Genomic DNA, 20532 nt, shown 5'->3' with positions numbered 1-20532 from the left:
AAATTAAAAATAATTTTTTTTAAGCCCCGTCCCTTGTATGATTTATTTTTCCCCCCCCCACGATTCCGTCCACCCCCCCTTCCCTAGGAGACACGTAAGTCTAATAGTAGCGTCTTTTTTTTCACGTCTCTTAGGGAGACTGGTAAGTCGAATATTAGCGTCAATATTTCACGTCTCTAGGAGACACGGGAAGGGTCTAATATTAGCGTCATTATTTCACGTCCTCTTAGGGATACACGTAAGTCTAATATTGAGCGTCTTATTTCACGTCTCTTAGGGAGTCACGTAACTAATATAGCGTCCTTTTTTCACGTCTCTTAGGGAGACAAGGTAAGTCTAATATTGCGTCATTATTTTCAGTCCTTAGGGAGACACGGTAAGTCAATATTAGCGTCATTTTTCACGTCTCTTTGGGAGACTCGGTAAGTCGTAATATTAGCGTCCATTATTTTTGTTTTTTCACGCCCCTCTAGGGAGACACGGTTAGTCCTAATATTAGCGTCATTATTACACGTCTCTTAGGGAGACACGGTAAGGTCTAATATTAGCGTCATTATTTCACGTCCTCTGAGGGAGACACGGTAAGTCTATATTTGCGTCATTATTCACGACCTCTTAGGGAGACACGGTAAAGTCTAATATTAGCGTCCATTATTTTGCTTTCACGTCTCTTAGGAGACAACGGTAAGTCTAATATTAGCGTCATATTTCACGTCTCTTAGGGTGACTCGGTAAGTCTAAATTAGCATCATTATTTCACGTCCGATTTTCTATCATTTAAGTTTTTTCTTTGGATTTTTTATGGCTTTCGAATATGTTGGCACTGCTTTTCACCTCTAGACTGCTTTGCATGTCAGTTATCGCTTGGTTTTTTGTTGTTGTGGCTGTTGTCGCTGTTATCTAAAGTTGTAATTCCTACTAACTCGGCTCAATTTCAATTCTCACAATAAAGACTTAATTTTGCATTTATAGTGCCTCTTAATTTATTCTGATGTGCTTCATTATTACTTTAATCTAATTGCTTTATAGCACTCTTCTGATCTGCAAGTCCCTGTAAAATGTAACGCTGTTCTAGATTATATCGATGCTTCTTTTTTCCTGACAACTTTCGAAATCCCATTTTTAAAATGGACAGTGTTATCGATTTCTTTAATGAAAAACAATAGATTCTTAACGCAAAGTGAATAATCAAATTAAGATTCGTTACCACCGAATAGTACAAGTTCGGATATGCGTGCGATGGTATTATAAAAATCACCTCTTTCTAGTTGAGAGATGTGAGATTATGTGAGAAAGAAACGTATGAGACCAAGAAGACACTAACTCCCTTTTAATCATGTATCAGTGTATGGTGAGCGAATTTGAAATATTTTGAATCTGATAAATCGCCGATTTGAATGCAGTCGCCTCAATAATCATAGCCCATACTTACAGTTAAATAATCAACTATAAAAAATCCGTTATTGGCTAAAGAATGTTGGGCGTTGTTGACTAACAAATAGCTATAATTAGAGATTTACAATCTAAGTTGTCGTCCATGACTCATCGTAAATAGAACTTATTGTGATGTAAAAGTTGATATCAACTATCAATATTCGTTCCATCGATACTTCAATTAATCAATGCATTCTATTTCTTTGTTCTAGACATATCCTAGGTTTTTGATCTATATGATAACGATACTAATATATAATAGAATTATAATGCCCTAACTATATTTTATAATAATCCGCCAGCGGCTGCCTTGATTTTCCAAGTCATGATCTTTCCGATTTTGTTGGTATAGAAGAAAGTAAATTCTTCGACGTTTATTTATATGACCAATATCCGGCTGTTAGTATTTTAGTTTTGGTTGGTTGGTGAGTTGTCCATAACTATAAGTTGTTTGCGAACGTGTGATCACCTGAACATCAGTCCATAGTATTACATGAATACACCGGCCAGACCCCTGATATGAGTGAAATTAAGCAGCATTCCTCATATAGTAAATTTGGTCCTGGACAGCGTCCATCGAAACGAATCAGATCTGAGCCATAACCAAAAGTTTTAAATATGGTACAAAATCACAAAGCACGAGATCTTCGGTTGGATATCTTTTGCAGATGAGCGGTTCTAACGGGTAAGTTAATGCGTGATATTTAACGCGTGTTAAGTGGCGCGTGATAAGTGGCGCGTGATAAGTAAATAAAGGCTTATCAGCCTAAAATCCAATTTTATTCAGTCAATGATTTGTCGCACTGCTACTGCAGTGAACTATAATAGTCCCATTACCATAACCACTGACAGACGTGTTTAACTCCTCTTACTGTGCTGAGTGCTATGTTTAATCCTGAACTACGGTGCTATAAATACGACAATAACTTTACTATATGGCTGCATTTTTCTCTGCGTAATCGGACACCTGTTTTTTTTAAGTTTTTCTAAACTACTCAGAAATATTTCGAAAATTGTCTAAGTGTGTAAGTACATTCGTGTTTGTTATCGAAATTGAGCTGTGTCGTTTATCCTTGGACACAGCCTTTATAATCAGAATTGATGAATGATTCGTACAAGCCATATTGTTTTTAATTTTACTTCTTTTGCAAGAACTGGTACCTATTAACTGGTAACCTAAACTGGTAACTGTAACTATAAACTGTAACTGGTACTAAACTAGTTTCCAGAACCAACGTGTGCAAACTCGCCATTTTTTTGAACAACCCATACAAGGCATTTTAACGGTCCTAAATTAACGATTAGTAACTGTAAGAAGAAGTATGTCGACGATCCTCTACTTTTTCAGCACAGGACGAAATGCTCGGTTCAATCAATTTAAAGAACCGACATGCTTCGTTAGAAGAATGTAAAGCAGGTCGATAAGCTGGAGGAAATGGGGGAGCAAGTCAGAGGTGTATAATCGCTAATCAGTGTATCTTTTTTATCTGTCACAACTCGTTTATTTTCAATCCGTATGATCCTTTTATTGTATTAAATCATGATTTGATAATGATAATTGGTTATCTGTTTCAGTATATTCTTTCACTGATTGGGGTTTGCATTGGTATTTGGAACAATATGGAATTTTCCTTACCTATGTCAAAACACGGCGGAGGTAAGTAAACCAATTGTTAGTTAAAATTATATTTTTACTAAGCAATTAGTCATATGTATAATTCTTCCGATTGTCATCAATGATTGGTTATCGCTGGTGTGCAGGAACTGCGTTCATATATAATATCGTTAACATATTATTCCGGAAAAAAAAATTTCTTCTTTTAACAAATAATACATTTTCTGTTTGCTAATGCGATTTCCACATACATTTTCGTGGCTGTACAGCATTCTTAGGGCTAGTTATTTTGGGGCGGAAGTGCGTATTATTGTGATACATTAGTACCTTACGGGTTTGCACTTTGCACATGTATAGCCCACACCTTGCTCCAGATAATTGTTCCAATTTGTTCTATGACAGGCGGCTTAACATTTGCATTATTTTGTCGCACCATGTTGGTTTGTAACTTTAATACCTATCTAGCGGATCATTTATTATTTCGCATGTACTTTGTAAACTGTACGTACTTAATATTCAGTTTTCGTGTTCCTTCTTAATATTATATGCATATTACATCCTGTATCCTGATTCCTGTGTAATATATTGTAGTTTTTAAAGTATCAGCTGGTCGGACACACTGCTGCTGCATCCTTTTGCATTTTTTTACTTGTTTTAAAAAGTTAAAAGTAGCTCAAGAGTGCTCTCGGAAGATTGAAAGCACAATCGATTTCACAAGGTTTTAAAATCTATGGAATCCACTCTACAATGAACCGGAAAAAGGATGCATCAGCAGCTAAAAGTAGGAAGCAGTGAACTGAAAAAGGAACAAGAACTGCTAATGAGACGGCTACAATCCACGCTTTAGCCTATACTTCATGTTTGCAGAGTGGGAATGGGTTATCATTATCTACATCGGATTCTGCTACCAAGAATGGCTAAAGAAGACATCGAGCGACCTTTTTCAGCTTACCTGATAAATGTGGCGAGAAAGAAATAAAACAAAACTCTTCCAACTACTAATACGGGTTAGATAGGTTGTAATGTTGGGGAGATGTTGCAAAGGTTCCCAAGCTGTTGCAACAAGTATGTAATGACTATGAGGAACCTGATAGTTTGGATACTTATCCGGTGACACAATAACAAAAGTAGGAGGAAACTACTGGTAGTAGCTTAGATACCGATATGTCAGGTATTTCAGGGGTGTATGTTTGAGGAACTGGTTTGACACTGTTTATTGTTCAGATATGTATAAGTGGTTGGCATCCAAAGGATCATGAATATGGTTGTGTGGTTGGATACATGACACTACGAAAAAGCAAAGCCAGCTCCCTTGTTGCAGACAGGGTACGATTCACAGGGTTAAAGAGAGAGTTGGAGACTAAATGAACATGCTAATATAATCGTCCACTATCCGTGTGTTGGGAAGGGATTGTGACGTCCTAAAAACACAAGGGTGTAGAACGATCCTATCCGGAAAATCCACGCTCAATTCTGACTCCCATAGGTCAGTCTACGCTGGGTTCTTTATCCACACACTCAGAGTAGATGACACAGGAAGCAACTCTCCACTCACGCTTCACTATGGGACAAGGACGTGCTCTGCCTTGATAGCCCAACCTGGGGGTGCTTCTTTGCTTGACACTTTTAGTGCTTGTTATGAAATTATGTTATCAATAAGAACCTGCGAGCATTTTTCATTCATTGTCGGGAAGAGATGGTTTTACTTTGGGTAGGCTTCTGGCTAAATTGAATAACGTTCTGCTAGGGATGATCTAAATTCCTGTTCTGTGTTTATGAAATTTGGTACGGAATTTGATGAAAGTTGGATTATGTGTTTATGAGGATGAACTGTATTAAAAAATTTTATGTTACCCTACTCGATTTACTTTATAAGGAATGCAAATTGGTATTATTTTCTGCCCTAATATTCTTACATGAATTCAACATGAGTCTAGAATCAAATTATTTTTCTTGTTGATCCATCAATCCAAACAGATGTTTATCTAACCCTTTTTTCTGATTTGTCGTGGAGCGAATAAAATATCAATTAACTTGTCGCGACATTTGTCTTTTGAATAACTTTTTTCTATTTTAATTTGATAAAATAGTCGTTATTCATTCGATTGTACTCTAAATTTTTATTGTACGAACAGAATATTTCGATATTTAAAGGTACGATTGTCGATTCATGATACGACAAAAAATTTGCTCTTCTGACATATTTTAAGCTAAAAAACCGGAAAACGGATATATGGTAATTACAATGGTTCTTGCGTGATGGCAGTTCGGCGAATATGTTCATCTGAGGGTCAATAACTTGAATTATTATACTTGAACTTCAATTAACTTAAAAACTCTCCTCCCTCTAAATTTGACCGGTGCGGTCCTGTTCGCGTTCGAGGGGATGGTGATTATTGAGGGTCTCCTCTCTTTTGTCTAGAACTTCACTTCGGTAATCACTTAAAGAGTGTTAGTGGTATATGAGGTGAGTGAACTTCAAATGTGGAAAAATTATTAGTATTAATTATATCTATTAGTGTTCCATATTATTAATGCCCATAAATGCGTTAGTTATTCGTTAATATTTATAAGTCCATAATTGCTTTAGTTTATAATCATAATATTATATTCATTTATTGCTTAGTTTATATTGCTATAGTTTAATAGAAAACTTGAACGGAACTTTCCCTTTGACCTTTGATTTATTTGTTTCTATAATTCTGAATTTTATATCAACAATATGATATTCTATGAACAAAAATTATTAGTAATCGATCTAATGTCGTTGCTTAATATATGTAGTTGAGATTGCCTGAGCGCACCACTTAGATTTCATCCCGGATTCATTAAGTCTGTACGAAAAGGGAACCAATTTTGAAAACTCGAAAATGTGCCTGCTTCCGCTAGAAACCGCCATTTTGAGATATTTTCTTGTGTTTGAAGTCATATCTCAGGTTTGGCGCATAGAAATTCGCCCAAAATCGCACAGAATATCCGTTTCATAGCCATACAACTATCTGGAAAGTTTAAAGAAAATTTATCAGTAGGATCTCGAAATATGTGCCTGCGTTCCGCTAGAAACCGCCATTTTGAGATATTTTCTTGTGTTTGAAGTCATATCTCAGGTTTGGCACATAGAAATTCGCCCAAAATCGCACAGAATATCCGTCTCATAGCCATACAACTATCTGGAAAGTTTAAAGAAAATTTATCAGTAGGATCTCAAGATAATCGACTTTTGTCAAATATTGTTCCGCGGTACAAATGGAACAGAAAGTCCAACTCAGCGTCTCTCCTAATTTCGAGCGGCGTGATTTATGTACGATTTTTAATATGCCATGACTTACCATATCGCATGATAACAATTATCAACATATTCTTCTGAAATTTCCTGTGGTCCATTATCACGTACTTTCGTTATTAGGTGTGGTTTGCTGAAACTTTTGAGAGCACTTTATTCGATCAACTTTATTTAAATGCATTTGTTATCAGTATTTTATGCCACTCGAGTGTTGTTACCTACACGACTTTGTACCTCAGGTTATGGCCTTCTTAAGGATCTTATAACATCAGATGTATTAACAGAAATCCAGGGCCTAGTATTCTACTGGCTTTGCATGATTTTCATCGATCATCCAGTAATAAATCAATTTATGTCTATTCAGGGAGGATTGGGAAGAATTAGAAAGACAGCCGGAAGATATGAAGGAGTCAAGGGAGCGGAGAGAGGAAGATAGGCTGAAAATTATCAAGAGAATATCTGACAAACGCCGACCTGATGACATTCAAGCTGAGCTCGAGAATCTAAAGAGATGGAAGAAAAGAATCGATGGGGATGATAATATAGTGTCGGAACCAGATGGGGATAATAATTTAGAGTTGGGACCAGATTAAAGTTATAATTTAATATTTGAATTACTTGAAAGTTTTTTATTAAATTATTAATCCAATTTTTATTAAAGCGGAACTCTTATCTAAGTCAAGGAAATCGAACTTCTACCTCCTGGTCCCCTTATACAAATGCCGATAACAGATTGACTCGTTACGTTATCTCTGAATTTTTCTTATTGTTTTAAAAATCACGTCAGCCCAGGGTAACTACAGGGAAATCGCACTTCTCGGATTTGAGTTTCACTTGCGACAGGTTAACAGGTGTGTCGCTAATATCATGTACTCATTACGTGTATTGTAACTTTGGAGCAATGACCTTGCGTATATTGCACGTACAGCGTATTATACATATATGCAGCATCATTGCCACAGTGTTGGAAATACTTATATAGTTGGCATACTAGTATAATGTCTGGCATCCTGCTTTTACTATAATATCTTTACCCTCGTGCAACCCTTGACAAATTTCTGTGGTTTTGTTCTAAGCTTGTGTAGTACACTGCTTATAATTATTGTACCTCATCAAAATATTGTAGATCAATGCAGTCTATATGTCTGTATACTTGACAGTTCACTTATTAGTGTATTATAGTAAGTGCAGTAAATGTACAATTGTACAATAGTTGGTTCTATGTATTGCTTGTTTTCTTCTTGCTTTCCCTGGACATCATTCTTCTCCAGTAGTAAATACCATCAAGAACAGATGCTAAAACTCTAAAACTTGATAAATTACCTCTGCTGGTAGTGCTATTTTTAGTTCCCGGAGATGGCCCGGTAAACATTCAACAAATGAATGTTGTCATGACTTCACACTTACACTACTCAAGCAATTAATTAACCTTATCATTTTCCTGTCACTTAACATGTAGATAAGATGCTAACCTCTCTACCTCTCCATCTAGAATGTCATGGAAGTTTAGGAAAGTGAATCCTGATCACTTTGTAGCTGATGTTCCCTCGCATATTCATTCTGACGTACTGGCTCTCGACCTTCGTGTTCGGATTCCTTGTTCCTGCATTCCTGGGAGGTACTCTGACTCTCCGGAGATGGTGAGTGTTTCTCTGTGATTCCCGTTTATTTCAGTTTTAGTAGATTGATAATGTAATTAATTGATGATTAATTGAAAATTTGTGTTTATGTAACCGATCTTAATTTCTCTATCTCTTCATAATTACCTTGTTACTGGTTTAAAACAAGATTTGGCCTCAACCGTTTTTCCACCATACCACTTATCACCACTATCCCGAGACAAATTTTCCGGTATTTTGTAAACAAAGTGAGAGACATTGAATTGCTGTTCAGTCAAGTAGTAATATTTATAAAATGAAAATAATTTTGGAAATCAGTGCAGCTTGTAACAATTGTTAACCAAAAATATTTTGTTCAAAAACTAAAATCACCAGTGTCAAAATATCTGAATCCTATGATTAAAAGCGTCACAAACAATAATATTCCCGGAGCTATCCAGCACAACCCCAGTAGGATACTTCATGTTCCCGAGATGAGATCCCCTCGTCCCAAACCGGGATACAAACCGTCCCTCTCCATCAAATATCTGAACACAATGACTGCTCCGGTCACAAACTATCACGTTCCCCTCCCTGTCCCCTGTCAAACCCGCCGGATTAGTGAGCGACATGTCATTCTCAGAGTCTCTGATTTGTCTCACAAACTCCCCTTGTTTGGTAAAGAACTGGACGTTATTATTCTTGAAATCAGATACTATGATCATGTGATCGGTCACGTGGAGACCCCAGGGGCACAACATCTGACCTTCTTTAGTTCCTTTCTCGCCAAACGAAAAGATAAACTCCCCTCCATCCGAGAACACCTGTATCCTAAAATTAGCACTATCGCTCACATAAACCTTGCCCTGTTCGTCCACCACTACATCGTAAGGGTGAGACAGCTGTCCCTCGTAGAACCCGTGCTCCCCAATGGCTCCTAACGGGCTGCCCTCCGTGCTGAGGATCTGAACTCTATGATTCTTACAGTCCGCTACATACACCTTATCTCCTGCCACACACAGACCGTAGGGGTACGAGAACTGACCCAGTGCGTTACCTTGACAACCGAAACTAGTGAGGCACTGCAGCTCGGGGTACGACCACACTTGTATCCGGTGATTGTCTGAATCTGACACGTAAAGTTTAGTCTCTGCTTTGTTGAGAGCTATAGCTGTGGGGTGGAGTAGCTCCCCAAGTTTGCTCCCCTTAGCACCTCCAAACAGGAGACACTCTCCTACCAGGGCGTAGTCCCTCCTTACTTGACAGGACACTGAGAATGGAGACCCCTGTACGTGTCTGTTGTTTACACCGACTGTTATTCTCAGTTTTCCAGGGTGAAGGGGAGTGAAGGTCAGTTCGTAGGTTCCGTCTCCGCTATCACTTATCTCACATCGGTAGCGCTCACTGTTTGTTTCATTCTTAACGGAGCAGACCACCTCGTCACCTCCCGTAGCGACACAGCTCCCTAACACATCACATGCTACCAGAGTCCAGCATTGTTCTGAACCATTCAGCAAACACCTCGGCGGTTCCTCCGCAAACCTTGACTTCTGCGGGAAAGTGCGTCTGTTCCCCTCCACACGCCCCAGCTGTGCAGTCGCCTCCACAAACACGTCCCCATCCTCAGGGATAAACTTGATGTTGTCACTCTCGGGTGGTGCAGGGTGTCGTCTACTCTCCTCAAGTGTATCTATACGAGACAGGACTGTGCTGTGTGTTGTGATAATGTCCATAGCTGAACCCTGCTCTATGAGCGTCTTGGTAAAACTGCAGGTGTGTTCAGCCGTTCTCAAGTCCTTCTCTATCTCCTGAATCTGCAAGTCTAGAACCTTCTCCTTTGCACGCTGAATACCCTCCACTTCTGCGATCAGCGCTTGTTCCCTCTCTTGTAGCGCACGGATGTACTGTCCGAATGTAGTGTAGATCTGATAAGTCACTTCTTCCGCTCGGGCGTATAGATCCTCCTTTATTTGCAATGTTTTCTCCTTGGTAGCGTGGACCCTCCTCAAACTTATCTTAAGATCATGCGAGCGACTGCGCAGTTCAGTAGCTTTGACAGCGCTAGCCTCGTTGAGGGTGAGATACTCGTGCGCGCGGTGTAGATCTGAAGTGCACGTGTCACAGAGTGGTTTGTCACATGTGAAGCAGAACATGGTCCAGCTGTTGTCATGGTCAGGACAACAGCCTTCAATCTGGTCTAGTTCAGAGAATGAGAGCTCGTTTGATGTGATTTTGTTGTTACTCCGGCACGTAGAGCAGTATACCAACTCTGATTCTACTGTAATAGAGAGATTTTGTACTTTTCGTGTAATTTTATCACGAATTTTGAAACTTGGCAAAAATAGGTTGTTAGCTTAGAGAACAAATGTTCAATTACAGTAAAACCACGATTTACTACGGAAACAGCCGCGGTGTTTGCGATAAATCGGGGTTTTGCGTTATTATGAACCTGTTAAGAACTCTTTCGTTCGTAGTGAACAAGATAGATGAGGATGATTCCTGGAAAAGTAAAAGATAAACATAACTTACGGTCCTGGGTATGTTGGGCGATACACTCGCTACAGTAACTATGTAGACAAGACAACAACCTTACTCTAGATTCCGTACCACACTCTCTACACGATAGCTTGTCCGTCTGTCCGTGTATTTGAGCGTTTCCAACCTCCATCTCTACAACTTATACTAAACAACAAACACTACAGAGTGTACTACGTCTGATTAGAGAAAATCTGGAATGTAGAGTTCAGATCGGTAATTTGAGATTGTGGGAGTCACAATTCTAATTGAATTGAGCTGATGTCAGCGAGCATAAATAATAGCTGTACACGATAAAGACAGGATTAATTGTGTCACACTTATTTAATACGATTCGTCTCTCTGAGTGATAAAATGTCAGCCTGGTGTTGTGGGGTTGTTTAGCATGATGTTACTATTCGACATAAATCGAACATCAAATTGGCAATATATCTAATCTCGAAGTAACGATAATATAACTGAAAGTAAAATTCTCCTGTCTGATAATAACTAAATATTGGTAAATACTGCGGAATGATAACTGACAATAACTACTTCAGGTACATCAAGAATGTTCACCGACTATTTGTTTACTGTGACGATATAATAAATGAAAGAAAGCATCTCCTTGGATTTGATAACGAGGTAACTTCATTGCGACAGTTTTAAAGTATTAAAAACTATTGAAAACTCCTTTTTAAGCTTTGTGCTCTCGAATATATAATATATTATATATCTCCTTTCCACTCGATCAAAGTGTGCTCGATCAAATCTTCTTATCCAAACATTTCAGCTAACGGAGGAAGAAATATCCTCGGAGGAGGAGGAAGAAACTATGAGACGATCCTCCCGTGGGAAAAGGAGACATCTTCCCAGTTATGTGGAAGATGCGAGAAATGGGGAGGAGTCGAACCCGCATTTCGCGTTCTGTGACATTGCCCCTCTATTAATGAACGGGATATCTACTATTAGAGACGATCAGGTTCGTGGAGGACTCTTAGGTGCACTAGATTGGGGGGGGGGGGTCCGTAGCAATTTTTGGCAACTTTCACCTAAATTTACAAAATTTCCGTAATTAAAAGGTTGCCAAAAGTTGCCAAAAATAATTAAATTCGGAAAACAAAATTCTGTTGAAAACAATTGCTAATTGGCTCCTAATTATCACTTCTAAAGCACCTTTAAGTGCCTTAGAAGTGATAAAAAGTGATAAAAAGAGGCGGGGCTCATGTTTTTTGTCCGTTCGGTACCCTATATTTTCAAAACGGACAAAAAATAGAGTGGACAAAAAATAACAAAAATGGAAATAACATTTAGATGCTTCCTCATCCTCCTCCTCCTCTTCCTCCTCCTCATCCTCCTCCTCCTCTTCCTCCTCCTCAGTCCTCCTCCTGGGTCCTCCTCCTGGGTCCTCCTCCTGGGTCCTCCTCCTGGGTCCTCCTCCTGGGTCCTCCTCCTGGGTCCTCCTCCTGGGTCCTCCTCCTGGGTCCTCCTCCTGGGTCCTCCTCCTGGGTCCTCCTCCTCCTTCTCCTCTTCAGTCCTTTACCTCCTCCCCCTCCTCAGTCTTCCTCCTCTCTGTCAGTCCTCCTCCTCAGTCAACCTCCTCAGCCATCCTCCTCAGTCCTCCTCAGTCCTCCTCGTCCTTAGTCATCCTCCTCAGTCCTCCGCCTCCTCCTCCTCCTGGGTCCTCCTCCTGGGTCATCCTGATCCTCCTCAGTCATCCTTCTACTCCTACTCCTCAGTCCTCCTCCTCCTCCTCCTTATCAGTCCTCCTCCTCCTCCTCATCAATCCCCTTCACCAGTCCTCTTTCTCCTCCTCCTTAGTCCTCCTCATTCTCCTCATCCACCTCCTTCCCCTCCTCTCCAGTCATCAGTCATCCTTCTCAATCCTCCTCCGCCTCCCCTCCTCTTCCTCAGTCCCCCTCTTCAGTCCTCCTCCTCAGTTCTCCTCCTCCTTCTCCTCAGTCCTCCTCAGTTTTACTCCTCCTCCTCCCTCTCAGTCATCCTCCTCAGCCATCCCCCTCAGTCCTCCTCAGTCCCCCTCCTCCTCCTCATATTTAGTCATCCTCCTCCTCAGTTCTCCTCAGTCCACCTCCTCAGTCATCCTCCTCAGTCCTCCTCCTGGGTCATCCTGATCCTCCTCAGTCCTCTTCTTCCTGTCCTCCTCAGTCCTCCTCCTTCTCATTCCTCCTCCTCAGTCCTCCTCCTCCTCAGTCATCCTCCTCAGTCCTCCTCCTCCTCCTCCTGGGTCCTCCTCCTGGGTCATCCTGATCCTCCTCAGTCTTCTTCCTCCTCCCCTCCTCAGTCCTCCTCCTACTTTTACTCCTCAGTCCTCCTCCTCCTCAGTCCTCATCCTCCTCATTCCTCCTCCTCCTCCTCCTCATCAGTCCTCCTCCTCCTCATCAATCCTCTTCACCAGTCCTCCTTCTCCTTCTCCTTCATCTTTCTCCTCAGTCCTCCCCGAGTCCTCCTCCTCCTCCTCCTATTCAGTCCTCGGTTCTCCTCAGTTCTCCTCCTTCTCAGTCCTCCTCCTCCTCAGTCTTCCTCGGTATCTAAAATTCTGGGGTAAAGTTAATGGGAAATCACTATTTTTGGCAACTTTTGGCAATTTTTCGCAATTTTTGGCAACCTTTCACATGAATTTTCAAAATTTCCAAAAAAAGGGGTTGCCAAAAATTGCCAAAAATTGCTACGGACACCCCCCTAGATTAGATTAGATAATACGAGCATCTGTTTCACGATAACAGAAATAAATCATTTAATTTGAGGTCACTCCATCACTTTCATCACCACAATAATACATGTTATAGATCTACAAAGTTTAAAACTTGTTAGCTGTCTTATCTTCTTCTAAAACTGTTTCCATCAAATAACAGGTGACAACAAGGTTCTACGCCCAAGAGAACGGACTGTGGAACATGCTAACCAGAACCTCAATACACCCTGTATTTATGAGTCACCGTCTCAATGTTATCTGGTTCCTCAGTCTTATCTGGAGATGGGGCTGGCTCCTACCCATGAGGTTTGTGGAACAACTGTTTTATGTAAATACAGCTACAAGATAAGAAGAAGCATAAAATATTAGACCCTTACAAAATCCATGGTACCATTCAGTTAGATGTAATATAGGTTGTGTTCAATACCATTACCATGATTCTACCAGTGTAACACCCTCTAACACCCTCTCAGGATACTAGTGTTTATGGCAGCGTTAGGGTGGTTGTTGCTTGCTACTCTTATCCTAGTACTACTCCCCCGGAGTCTACCTTGGTACGACAAATGCTACGTAAGTTTTGGAAAACCCCGCATAGAGTTACTGATGGACATTTAGTTTTAAACGAAAAAGTGGTTAACCGATCAGCTGACAGCAGCGAGCAATACATTTCTTTAATCGCTACAGTATCATGTGAAAACTAACCTAAACACTTTTAAAACGTTTTGAACTGTTTAAAATTGAGAATCAAGAAAACTCTTCAAGTCCTGACTTGCTCCCAATTTCAGGAGTGGATGATCTGCCTAGTGTTCAAGTTAGTGACGCACAGCTTCAGTGCAGTTGTTAAGTTCCACAACCCGGAGAACAAAGCCAAGAACGGTGGTATTTGCGTGGCTAACCACACCTCCCCTCTTGATGCTGCAGTATTGAGGTGGGGCTTACTTACTGACCCTTTATCTAACAACCTGACCATGTTGTTTAAAATATAGATCGATCGAATGAGAAAATAGGCTAAAATCGTCTAACACTAATTGATGTCAAGTCCAAAGAAAAGGTCTTGATTGCAAAAGAAATCGGGTTCCAAACAAAAATAAGCTAATAAATATAATGATAAATAATCAACTAAATCATTCCCCAGTTACGATAACTGTTACTCAATGATTGGTCAGCGACACGGAGGTTTCTTAGGGTTTGCCCAGAAAGTTCTGGACCAAACGACAGAGCACATCTGGTTTGAACGGGGTGAGAGCAAAGACAGACAGATGGTTGTAAACCGGCTCACTCAGCATTGTACCACTGGTTAGTCTCAATAAAGTTCTCAATAAAACTGCAATTTTATTTATAACATAAATAAAATTGCAGGGTTACAAAATTGTGGTCATATATTTTTCTTGTATTGTTAAGAAAGGGTTCATTGTGATGCACTTGGTTGGGTAAGCTTGTATATATTCGTATTCCCGGCCCCTTTTAATAACGCAATAGAAACTAATAATATTAAAAACTAACGATATTAAAAACTAACAATATTAAAAACTAACGATATTAAAAACTAACAATATTAAAAACTAACGATAAACAGTGTCTACTACAGGTAAAAACCTCCCAGTTTTGATATTCCCCGAGGGGACGTGTATAAACAACACCAGTGTAATGATGTTCAAGAAGGGTTGTTTCGAGATAGACACCACCATTTACCCTGTAGCTATCAAATATGATACCCTATTTACTGAGGCTTTCTGGAACAGCTCCGAGCAGAGTTTCGTGAAGTGAGTTAATTATCTTACATCTGTTCTCTTTTTATCTCTTCCCTATCTGTTAAACTTAATTCTATCTGTAATACTTTTAATATGTTGTCCTTTTTTTAAGACGTCTCTAATCGCACGGTGTTTAGCTGTTAAGTTGGTGGTTCCTAAACAATTTAATCTTAAGTTGTTCTAATCCTAAAATGAAAGTCCAGCTGAAATCACAATCTCCCCGCCAGGTACCTGTTTATGATGCTAACGAGCTGGGCTCTTGTGTGTGATGTCTACTACCTCCCCCCTACACGTCGCCTCCCTAACGAGAACGCCATTGCCTTTGCTAACAGAGTCAAGTCCCTTATCGCCCGGAAGGGTGGTCTTGTGGATCTCCAGGTGAGCTTACTTTTTCTAGATGGTTCAGTTGTTCTAAGATTATTAAAGGCCCTCTCGGATACAATAAAAATTACAGGTTAACATCATGGCCTAGATCACCCTACAGTATAAGTTTAATTTCTGTTTGTTGGCTTAGGAAATTAAATATCTCCGTCAATACATGCTACAATTGTATTTGTTCGACTGAAATTAATGTTTAATCTATGACAACTTACTCATCAGTGGGACGGAATGATAAAGCGAAAGAAGCTGAGCGAGAGAATCAGACAAACTCTGATGGATCTAGAGCGCCAGCACTTCCTGGAGTCCTCGGCACTCCCCCGGAACATCTCACACGGCAACCTCAGTACCCTGACGTCAGTTTTATAGGACCTCGTCACCCCAGAGTGGGTGTTAGGAATCTTTTTTCGAGTGAGGCTAGCGCGATTGCAGTCACGTGATTGTTGCGTGAGTTATCACGCGTTCGTCTAAGAGATACTTGCGTAAACTTTAATTGTTTATGCTTGAGTCTGAGATGGTAGCGTGAGCGCTCATGTGTGATTATTTCGGTGAAATCTAATTGGAGACTCAGACTTGCAATCAGAGATCTAAGCAACAAGGTGGAATTTGGCCGTGTGACTGGCAAATTTCAAATTAGATATTTCAAATAAGAAAGACAACTTGCTTTTACTTTTAAAGACCACTCTGCGGTCAGAGACGATCGCTGGTGGTTGGAAGTGAATATGATGAAATTGTTCGGAAGTTGTTTGACAATAAACACGCCAAAACCGCGTGATTTATGGGAAACTGATCAAGATTCTATCAAACTGTCGACCGATCATTTTTTACCGGTGAGTACGTCATATTCAGGTAACTCTTGTATCTTTCCTGCGAAAGATTGCAAGACTTTTCTCGTCTTGTAATCTATTAGGTTGTCGATTTCTTTTTGATTTTGGAGGATATTTTGATCCTGTAAAACCGTAAATGTATGTTGGTGGCAATTTTTACTGTGTTTACCTCCTTTAATTCGGACGAAGGTTTCTGTTTTCGGAACGAGATGCTATTTATTTAGAGTTATTTTCTTGAATCAACTCAGTTAAATTGTTAACAAATCCGGATAACTGTTATATAATATACAACATGATGTGTCACGTGATGCATTAAACGCATTGACAAATTTTATACACGAACATTACGTCTGAAATATTTGTGCATCGAATAATGATGATAAATTTGATCATTGTCAAAACCAAAATATGCTCCTTTTTTTCAGACATAATAGCAAATAAGTCGAGGCCAAATTTTTCGGACGTAAGGTATCTTGAGTAAGTGATGTCTGATATTATTAACTAAAACGGTATCAATGTGGGATATTGAGGACTCTGTTTGTCATAATAATTGTATGTAAAATTGAAGTTTTTAGAGCTGTGTGAATATTAATCACATTAGTGATTGAAATTATGGTGTATGCTTATAATTATAGTAATTTGTATTTGAAACATAAATCAATTCGATGTTTGAGCAGAATTAAAGTGTTTTTCTTTTTTTTCTCTGTTGAATCAAATGATTCATGATATTGTGACAATTCAAATAAGAGTTTAAAATATATATTACATAGGCCTAGGGGTCGTTCGCATATTACTTAATCAGCCGAGGGGGGAGGGCGAGTGGCGAGGGGGTTTCCAAATGATTACGGTTGATTACGGGGGGGGGGGGGATGGGGGTTTGGTTGTTGATTTTAACGTAATCAAAACTTTCTTATTTACCCTCTAGAATATCAATAATAACAATTTGACAATATTTTTATTCAATTTCACTCTGGTAGATTACTATAGAGTCATACCAAGGTACTATGTATAGGAGTAGTAGCCTACCCCCTTATCAAATCCGATTCATGCTAAAGTATTAGTAAGCAGTTTGAAAGGTGCTAACAATGATTTCGGCCCGTCATGATCAGTTGGCATCATGATCAGGGTGGCATCATGATCAGGTGGCATCATGATCAGGGTGGCATCATGATCAGGGTGGCATCATGATCAGGGTGGCATCATGATCAGGTGGCATCATGATCAGGGTGGCATCATGATCAGGTGATTACGTAAGTTATTTAATAATTTTATTCACGAGAAATTAAGCATACCAACATCTCTAAGGCAACGTTGACGCCCTACCACTTGAATATTCCGGTGACCGACAACTAGGAACCTCTCATTTCGGCCTCCCACAGGTATCACATCACATGGCCCAATCAGTGACGTATCATTTGTGATGTGATCCATATTATAACCATCCTAACAGCCGGACAACCAAGAACCTGGGTCGGTAGGGTTCACATGACAGTTTAGTAAGTAGCTGTGTATTATGAAGTATATTAAGAAGTGTTTGAGCTCTCGGTATGTGTTCACATCAGCTGTTAGTGTTAAGAATAAGGCCAAGGGGGACATATACAAAAAGCTTTTATGTCCTGTCAGCCTATTCCGATCCATATTATAACCATCCTAACAGCCGGACAACCAAAAACCTGGGTAGGGTTCACAAATATGGCTGAATATGGCTGAATATTCAAAAACTTGAAAAGTTTATAGGTTGAAATGTACACTTGAAATGTAATGAGGTTACATAAAATGTAATTGTTATGTTTCGGTTCCGAATCTTTATTATTTTTATTAAACATAATAAAGATTCGGAACCGAATAAAGATTCGGCGGAATGACAGGCTGAGCGCCGCCCAGTAATGTAATTGAGGTTCTACAAGTACATGTTCTAATGTTATTGATATGTAGAAAACTGGCCAGTTGTTCAATTTGATGACCTGAACTCCCGTTAGAACATTTATTCTATTCCTACTTTATCGGACCTTAAATTATTTAATGGCTTATAGTTAATTGAACGCTGGAAGCCTCTATATCATATATCTTTCATCTTAATGTCCGTTCAAATAAATACCTACACGATAAGTACCCATTAGGTAGTGCGCCATCGACAGTGAGCCGCGCGTGCCGACTGTAGGATGGTTTTTTAGCGCTAATTTCGGCCAGCACAATTTTCTTCAAACAAATAGATATTAAGTATTCTTCCCGACCTCCAATTGCAACAAAAATTGGTAAGCTTACTCATAGACTTACAAGGAAAGTGTCCGAAAAGTTTAAAGCATATCCAACCATCAGACATTATGTTACAGCTAAAAGCAGCGTATTTTGCCCCATTTTGATCACTATATCAACTCCGATATCCACCAAATTTTTCGGACAGTTGTGAAAGCCCTATTGGAAGGTCGCCGCCAATTTTCAGAATGATCTCATTCAAGGAACTGAAGATATATCCAAATAATACGACAAAAATCAACGAATTTGGTCAAATTTGGTCAAATTACGCGACTTTTACAGCTAATTTTGCTCCAAAAGCCGCGCACCATCAAATATGGCACCTAGGCGAAACTCACTGATCTTTCTAAAAAGGTATGACAAATTTGGTATTGTGAAAATTCTCACAGTCTCTAGAAAACAATGGTACAAAAATTTTTAAAATCCGAGCAAGTTTATTTTTATGGTGCACCCCCTATACCCATTTGACGAAGATGACCTGTGATACTGATTGCTGATATGCTCATCAAATCTGGTCATATTTCGTATCTGTGGTTTTTACACTATTTTCATATTCATCTAGACTAGACACTGATATCTACATATTTTATAACATTTTTACTGCTAAACGAGTGCTTTTCTTGCTTACTGTATGAAAATTTGATAACAAGTTAAATTAAAAAATTTGAACAAATTCGGATTGCATGTCTAATGTGGTTCATTATCACTTTATGATTATCTAGTTTTTGAATTACAAAATCGGTCCTTAAACGTCAAGCTGTCGACGCGAGCATTTATATATAACTTGCGTCTTGCATTGAGTGATGTAGATGGTAGATGTGCCACTGCCCTATTTAAACATCAAGTATTATTATTAAATCCAAACAAACTCTCGTAAACATGAACTTAGCAGCACCTTGACACAACCATTCCTCGATATGACTCTGCCGCGATGCAGAACAAGATCGGGACAATATAGACCCGACAGAATGGTCCTCAATGAACTCTATACAATAGAATTTGCAGTCGTACAAGGCACGACTACTCATCATATTAAGTACCGAGGGGAAAGAGTGCCTTCCTCGGTACTGACCGGGACCCAAGGAGGTGCAAAGAGGTCTGGAAACAATTAATGTTAAATGGTGTGTTATTCATGATTCGCTTTTCAGAAGATTTAAACTTCATGTCTAAATCGTAAGTGTACACACATTCGTTGAGGCTGTTAGTTCTTAATTTGGAGATGGCTGTCCATGTCGTGTGGTGTTCCTTTGTAATAGTTGAGTGTAGAGTGATTAATCATCGTCTGGTTAGTTAATAATAAGCGAAATAAATAGCGAATTAAATTTCAGGAGTTACACTTAACATCCCAGCGGGGTTGTGGGCAAGATTCAGTTCACACCGGAAGAAGTAGCAGCCACAAGAAAAGTCAGCATCGCCCACATCCACGTGGAACGCTCCATTGGCTATATATCTGAAGCGGTACAAGATTTTGGGAAACAAATTTGTGGCGAAGATGTTGCCTTATCTGAGCGACATCGCATTCGTGTGTGCCCAACTTGTCAATTTGAAAGCTGTTTTTTTAAGAGAGGTGGACAGTAAATTTGTTAAATGACCGGGTCTACCTAAATTTGTCGAGCTTGCTGAATCACTCCACAATCGATTTTGGGAGCACTCATGGATATATGCATTATTCCTTTGCTTCCAGTTGGTGTAAAATTAAAGCACAGTTCATCATTTGGAATCCCACTGAGTTGATAATCGCGACCACATATTATGTATTACAGCAAACTTAATAATACTAATCTCCGCAGTTCAACCGAGACATACTATAGCTAAACAATGTTAATATTCTGCTCATGATTGGACGGTAAGCACCACAGTCGGTTGGAGAAGAGACCAACACACAATCAAGATCGTTTGCCTATAGTGAACAATTACAATCCCCCCAACAGTTTGCATTGAACGTGGGCAGTGGGCACGGTTACATTATATTTAATGTATACACTATTTCTAGTTCATGACATTATCATGGCGTGTGTACCGCGGTGCAGATAGGAACACCTTGAAATTGCCAAGCTGTGGTAGAGATAACAACGTCTACTCAATCTTCCTGTTTATGATTGGACAGATCAGCGTCACGTGACATAACACCTCTATTACAATTGGTCTGGATCACGCATGGCT

General features: G+C 39.6%; 2 protein-coding genes across 3 annotated transcripts; one reads left to right on the top strand and one right to left on the bottom strand.

Moving 5' to 3' along the window:
- Positions 1-7822: 7822 nt before the first annotated feature.
- On the top strand, positions 7823-16324 carry LOC134814853 (glycerol-3-phosphate acyltransferase 3-like). 2 transcript variants are annotated; one of them, XM_063823152.1, is made up of 10 exons: positions 7823-7972; positions 11005-11089; positions 11238-11426; positions 13318-13463; positions 13631-13727; positions 13943-14085; positions 14293-14453; positions 14746-14920; positions 15136-15286; positions 15509-16324. In XM_063823152.1, the coding sequence occupies exons 1-10, from the start codon at positions 7872-7874 to the stop codon at positions 15653-15655; spliced, it is 1395 nt and encodes a 464-aa protein (XP_063679222.1). In that variant the 5' UTR covers positions 7823-7871; the 3' UTR covers positions 15656-16324. The 2 variants fall into 2 exon arrangements, with proteins under 2 accessions (XP_063679222.1, XP_063679221.1); XM_063823151.1 differs by having other exon boundaries at positions 14734-14920.
- LOC134814924 (E3 ubiquitin-protein ligase TRIM71-like) lies at positions 8217-10666 on the bottom strand. The gene is made up of 2 exons (XM_063823265.1): positions 10460-10666; positions 8217-10208 (listed from the first exon to the last, which is right to left on the bottom strand). The coding sequence occupies exons 1-2, from the start codon at positions 10596-10598 to the stop codon at positions 8329-8331; spliced, it is 2019 nt and encodes a 672-aa protein (XP_063679335.1). The 5' UTR covers positions 10599-10666; the 3' UTR covers positions 8217-8328.
- Positions 16325-20532: the final 4208 nt, after the last annotated feature.

The sequence above is a fragment of the Bolinopsis microptera genome, chromosome 5 (genome assembly GCF_026151205.1).
Source record: "Bolinopsis microptera isolate Bmic1 chromosome 5, MBARI_Bmic_1.0, whole genome shotgun sequence".
Classification (NCBI taxonomy): domain Eukaryota; kingdom Metazoa; phylum Ctenophora; class Tentaculata; order Lobata; family Bolinopsidae; genus Bolinopsis; species Bolinopsis microptera.
The sequence above is the reverse complement of the archived record's forward strand: the minus strand, read 5'-3'. Positions and strand labels throughout refer to the sequence as shown.

Coding starts and splice junctions, on each gene's coding strand:
- LOC134814853 (XM_063823151.1), top strand. CDS start 7,872: ATGTTCCCTCGCATATTCATTCTGACGTACTGGCTCTCGACCTTCGTG. Junction 14,454..14,733: donor CACTCAGCATTGTACCACTG/GTTAGTCTCAAT, acceptor AACGATAAACAG/TGTCTACTACAGGTAAAAAC. Junction 15,287..15,508: donor GTGGTCTTGTGGATCTCCAG/GTGAGCTTACTT, acceptor CTTACTCATCAG/TGGGACGGAATGATAAAGCG.
- LOC134814924 (XM_063823265.1), bottom strand. CDS start 10,598: ATGGAGGTTGGAAACGCTCAAATACACGGACAGACGGACAAGCTATCG. Junction 10,209..10,459: donor CGCCCAACATACCCAGGACC/GTAAGTTATGTT, acceptor TCTCTATTACAG/TAGAATCAGAGTTGGTATAC.